General features: G+C 42.0%; 1 protein-coding gene across 1 annotated transcript; it reads left to right on the top strand.

Moving 5' to 3' along the window:
- Window positions 1–2,432: 2,432 nt before the first annotated feature.
- Window positions 2,433–5,280, top strand: LOC106932242 (leucine-rich repeat and immunoglobulin-like domain-containing nogo receptor-interacting protein 2). The gene has a single exon (XM_015010832.2). It carries the CDS (start codon window positions 2,475–2,477, stop codon window positions 4,314–4,316), a length of 1,842 nt encoding a protein of 613 aa, XP_014866318.1. The 5' UTR covers window positions 2,433–2,474; the 3' UTR covers window positions 4,317–5,280.
- The last annotated feature ends 838 nt before the right edge of the window (window positions 5,281–6,118 follow it).

Genomic DNA, 6,118 nt, shown 5'->3' with positions numbered 1-6,118 from the left:
CAAAAATCAATGATGTATTTTTTAATCTCCTGTGAAAATGAATAATGTCGTTTTAAAATGTTCCTATTTTTGATCATCAGTTAAAAGCAGCTGAGTGAACTGGACAGTAAAGATGATTATTTTTGCTCAAAGCATCAACATCACGACTGAAGAAACTTGTATATTATGAGCTACAACATTCAATTTCCCTTTGGGATAAATAACTTTTGAATTGAAAGATTTGTTTCACTTTCTGGAACTGATTTTTTTTAAGTTACCTTCTTTCAGTATTTTCAGCTGTTTCCTAAGTTATTTTTTTAGTATTGCAAATTCATCTGTACAGAAATGGATTCTCTAAAGTTGGAACAGTATGCAGCAGATTCACTCAATACTCATAATGATGCATTTATTATTTTCCTGCTTGGTTTTCCCATCTTATGCATCCATTATCCAAGTAAAAACACCAAAATGTGCCACTAATTACTTTCCTAAAGGTTGCTGCTGAAGAGCAGAGAGAGGAGGAGGAGCTGGGTTCTGATCAGAGCCTGAGGCCATCAAACGGTGTGAAAACCTTTCCAGAGGAACGAAGTCGGACGCTTTCAGTGGCTTTTTATTGGCTGATTGCACAACGAGCAGCTTTTTATCTACATCCTCACCAACACGTTGAAATGTTTCCTGAGAATCCAGGGTGTTCAAACTCAGATCAATGCCAATGCAAAATGTTTACAGCCAACACTTTGTCACCATTTATTTTACACACTGAAGGTGAACAAACTGCAGAACTTACAAAGTCATCCGTAGAAATGAAATGCTTCTATTTCTAAGCTGTTTAGGATATGTTTGTTGCACTTTTATCAACTTGACAAGTTAACATGCTGCAAGTTTCCACAGCACATATTCAGAAATATAAGAATATGTTTAGATTATTCCTAATCACATGTTTAGTGATTATTAATTTTAAATACAGCAGCATTGCCAAGATGAAGTGAAACCAGCTGACCTCCACCAGAGCAATGCCTACAGTTTAGTCATATATTATATAAATATACTTTAATTGCATAACAATATTTACTCCATATTTCAGCTGTGGGGATAATTAGTTGGTAAATAATGTGAGGTCTGCAGGTGTCCACTCTGCATGGCGGGCAGACAGACGCTGATGGATAATCGGAGCCTGATTGCTCGACTCAGCCGGCTCTAATTAAAACCGAAACATTTCTGGGTTCTGCAGAAGTTCTGCTTCGTGGACCAGAGAGGTTCTGCTCAGGATCTCTACCTGCTCCTTGATCCTGTCTGGACTCAGTGGGAAGAGTTCACAGCAGAACCAGAGATCCGTATTTCTGATTCTTCCAGGAAGTCAAACAACAAATGAATGGAGATAAATGTCAGACGTTCGTTCAGCTTCATTCTCACAGTAATTAAACTAATGAACCCCTGAACTTTCACTGTGAAATAATAATTGTTTTCCATGTTTTGAACTCACAACATAATTTGATCTGTTTGTAGTTATTATCAGCAGACCTTTAAAAAGAAATGAGATGCATATTTTAAATAGATGGTGTTTATATTATAGCTAAAATGAGACATTTTTTGCAGAAACCATAAACCATGAAATAAATCTGAAGACTATTCAATTATTAGCATGCATATTCATCATGAAGGCACTGTTAAAAGGTTTTCTTAGACATCTATCTTCATTCTTTTTGTAGATTTAATTATCTTAGTCACATATTTTCATTTCTAGAAGGCAGGCAGGGAATGCAGAAACATCCAGAAGTTTTTCTTTCTTTGGATGCTGAACCAAAAATATCACAAGAAAAAAACAAAAGTAGCTCCAAATGAAGCAAAGCGAGAAAAGTGGAGAAGGATTTCTAGATCCTGTTCTAGCTCATGTGAGAGCTCTGGAAAAATGATTTGTCACATTAAGATAAAAAAAAACATACGATCTGGAGATTTTATGTGAAAGACAAACCAAAGTAGAGAATATTTACCAAATGTTTCAGGTTCATGTGGTGAAGACCTGAGGCTGAGGCAGGATATTTATCCTCAACATCCAGCTGAAGATCAGAGGCATGGGTTAGAATGGCCTAGTCAAAGTACAGAGTTAAAACTAACTGGGAATCTGTGGAAGAACTAGAAAATGCAGCCTTTTCTTACTGCGCCTCATATCTGCCTTGTTTTATTAAACCGTGAATGTTTGAGGAATTTCTATTGTAGCCTGAATCAAAGCCTTTTACATTACTCATGCCTTGAAAAGCTCCTGAATTTATGCAGGAAGAACCTCGTCATGTTGGAGGTCTGATCGAGTTGGAAAAGCTTTGGGAAAAAGTTCCAGTAGTTTAGTTCAGTTTGAATTGTCAGAGTTAGATCTGAGTCTGTGAATCAGAGTCTTATTCTGTGTCATTTATGTTATTTCTGCAGGAAAACAGATTTGTTAAAACCTGATTTGGTATCTAAGAACCGTTTCTTTGTGTTTTTTGCAGAACCGTGACAGAATGGTGGACTGTATGAACAAAGTCATGCTGCACGCGGTCGTCTCATGCTGGCAGCCATTCCTTGGACTGGTACTGGTGGCTGCCTTTGTGGGCTCTTCTCTAGGATGTCCCTCACGCTGCGAGTGCTCGGCTCAGACCAAGGCCGTTGTCTGCCACCGCAAGCGAATGCCCACCATCCCAGATGGCATCCCGACCGAGACCAGGATCCTGGACCTGAGTAAAAACAAGCTGACAATGATCAACCCTGATGACTTCATTAACTTCCCTGGGCTGGAGGAACTGGACCTCAGTGGGAATCTGATCAGCTACGTCGAGCCTGGAGCTTTTAACGCCTTGTTTAACATGCACTCCCTCAGTCTGAAGAGCAACCGAATCAAGCTCATCCCCCTGGGGGTTTTCACAGCCCTGACCAATCTAACCCAACTGGATATAAGTGACAACAAGATCGTCATTCTTTTGGATTATATGTTCCAGGATTTACATAATCTGAGGTCTTTGGAAGTGGGAGACAACGACCTGGTTTATATTTCTCACCGTGCGTTCAGTGGACTGCTGAGCCTGGAGGAATTGACCTTAGAACGATGCAACCTTACAGTTGTACCCACCGAGGCGCTCTCTCACCTGCACAACCTGGTCAGCCTTCATCTCCGTTACCTCAGCATTAGCACTTTGCATCCGTATTCCTTCAAAAAGCTGTTCCGGCTGCGGCATTTAGAAATCGATAACTGGCCTTCACTGGACCACGTGCCAGTGAATACCCTCCATGGCCTGAACCTGACCACATTGTTCATAACCAACACCAACCTATCCTCCTTCCCTTACCAAGCCCTGAAGCACCTGCCCTACCTGACCCACCTCAACCTGTCCTTCAACCGGATCCGCCACATCGAAGGAGGGATGCTGATGGAGCTGGTTCGGTTGCGAGAGTTGCATCTAGTGGGAGCTCAGCTGACCACCATCGATCCGTACGCCTTTCAAGGCCTACGGGGTCTCAAGGTGCTCAACGTCTCCCACAACCGCCTGGACACCCTGGAAAAGGGCGTGTTCCAGTCGCCCGAGGCTCTGGAGGTCCTTCTGATCGACAACAACCCCTTGGTGTGTGACTGTCGTCTCATGTGGATCCTGCAGAAAAAGCACTCCATTTTGTTTGGAGACTCGCAGCCTGAATGCAGCACACCCGAGGGGATCCGTGGTCGGCCTTTCAAGGAGTTCAAGGAGGCGCTCCTGTCTTATTACGTAACGTGCACCAAGCCAAAAATTCGCGAGAATAAAACCCAAACAATTACAGTGGATGAGGGCCAGCAGGCGATGCTGCGCTGCAGCGCCGAAGGGACGCCAAGACCGAGCGTGTCGTGGCTGTCCCCACGTCGACGAGTACTGACGAGTCGGAACCACGGACGACTGATGGTGCACAACAACGGCACATTAGAGATCAAGTCTGCAGAGATACAAGACAGTGGGGTGTACCTCTGCCTGGCCTCCAACACTGCAGGAAATGACACCCTGATGGCTTCATTAGCGGTGAAAAGTCTGGGGTCGCTGTACGCCAACAGGACCCAGCATTACACAGACCCTAACAACGCCACTGCCAATGAAACGGCCAACATTTCCCTTGGTCTGGACCTGAAGACTATTTTAGTGTCCACCGCTATGGGCTGCTTCACCTTTCTGGGAGTGGTCTTGTTTTGCTTCCTGCTGCTTTTCGTGTGGAGCAGAGGAAAAGGAAAACATAAAAACAACATCGATGTTGAATATGTACCTCGGTCAAAGTCCAACGGTACTAATGTTGATTCAGCAGAGGGACAGGCTGGTCCGCGCCGGTTTAACATGAAAATGATGTAAGTTAAACATACATATATAAAAGAGACAGAAGAGGACTGGATTGTGGACACAGTTGGAGCATAAAGTATTTTTTTGAAAATGGAACGACAGAATGAAAGTGGTTGTGAAACTTTTTAGGCTATCTAGCATAAAGGGACATTCTGTAAATCACTGGATTGACGCCGAGTTCAGCAGCGAAAAGCACATTACACGTCTTACATAACTGCCAGCTGGCAACTTCTCAGAAGAGGCATGGAAACAGTTGTTGCCATGGGAACCTAAAGGCAAAAGGTGTCATGTATTAACTTTTTGAAATTTGTATGTACAAAAAGAAGCCCTTAGTTTTGGGTTGACTACAGACTCATCTACACACTGTACAGTATGAATTTGTATCTAAGCTATTAACCTACTTTGTTTAGTCCTGCGCCATGCTTATTCACTGAACAACGAAAGAGACCCTGAGTTCTTCTGTTCAGGATGTTTACTGAATGCTTCATTATGTACCTGTGTGGATATTCATTCAACAGAACTATTCATAGCAATATTCATGGGATACATTAGCCAAAATTGTAACCCCACATGTTCAGCAAGAACGAGTTTCCATTGATTTAGGAAGGGCTTCTCCTCCACGGCTGAGTTTCTGTCCCTGTGCCCCGATTGCCACCTGGATAATATGAAACATATAGAATTTACTAATAATAAATATTTGTGGAAAATGTTGATAATTTTGCGAAAGCCAACGCTCTAACACTGTTCAGGACCTAACACGAACCTTTGATCATCCTGAAAACGGCCTAGTCCAGGTCACAAACCACCTTCTTGTCCTATTTTTGTCTTTTTTTACTTTAACTGTATCTTTGCTGGTTGGCTAACTACATGTGTCAATTTTACAAAAGTGACATCTGCATCATTTTCCCCTGTAGAAAATTTGGACTTTGTTGTGGTAGTTCTTCATTTTGTTGTTGAATCATTTAGATTGTAAAAACTACAAAAAGTAAAAGTTGAAAAAATGTATGTGAAATAAATGAATATGTATTTGTACCTATGTGTCAGATTATTCCTGCTAATATTTCTGACATTATGCTGGATTGAGTTCACTGTTTGTCGTTGCATCATATAGATATCAGACACAGGATGTGCAACTTTACACAGATTCAGTCTCAGATTCTCTATTTTCCTTTGCAGGTTTACCTCACTGTTAATGTATGAAGTGCTATAAAATGACTTTAAGGTCTTTGGATGTTTTCCCACCTGATAGTCCAGTAGACTAGGTTTGATTGGGAACCAAAACTGCAACATTTCTTCCTTTTCCAGCTGCTGTGGTTCTCTTTCTCTCTGCTGAGTCAAACCAAGAAACCTTTTGAGCAACCTGTTCCCCTCCTCACCTGTGGGGGCGCTGCACCAAGAACCACTGAAGGAAAGCACATGAAAACCCCTGAAGACATGGAGCACAACTTCCTTCTTTACCAAATGGAAACAGAGGTTGGAGGATTTCTCTTTAGTCTTTGGTAAAAGCCTTGAATCATTTTTCCCATTAGCATAGACTCACACGTTTGTTTTGGTTGTATTTACCCAGAATGCTCTGCGCTGTAGTCCACTTCCTGCTTTTGGAGCATTCTCCAGTCCACTTGGTGTTCACATATGCATTCAAACTGCATCAGAGTTCACTTGAACTGAGCCCAGACCAGAGTTTGATTGATTCCCCAAACGAACTGCAGTTTGATTAAAGCGGAATAAAGAGGGCTGGTATGAACTCCCCCTTAGAAACCAGAGATGTTTATCAGGCCCTAATAAGATGTATAAATACACTAAAACTCAAAGAA

The sequence above is a fragment of the Poecilia mexicana genome, unplaced genomic scaffold (assembly GCF_051168715.1).
Source record: "Poecilia mexicana isolate PSO_F unplaced genomic scaffold, ASM5116871v1 scaffold_10, whole genome shotgun sequence".
Classification (NCBI taxonomy): domain Eukaryota; kingdom Metazoa; phylum Chordata; class Actinopteri; order Cyprinodontiformes; family Poeciliidae; genus Poecilia; species Poecilia mexicana.
This window is presented reverse-complemented; position numbering and strand designations above follow the sequence as displayed.

What these genes read in the sequence shown, in the direction of transcription:
- LOC106932242 (XM_015010832.2), top strand. Translation starts at nt 2,475, where the DNA reads ATGGTGGACTGTATGAACAAAGTCATGCTGCACGCGGTCGTCTCATGC.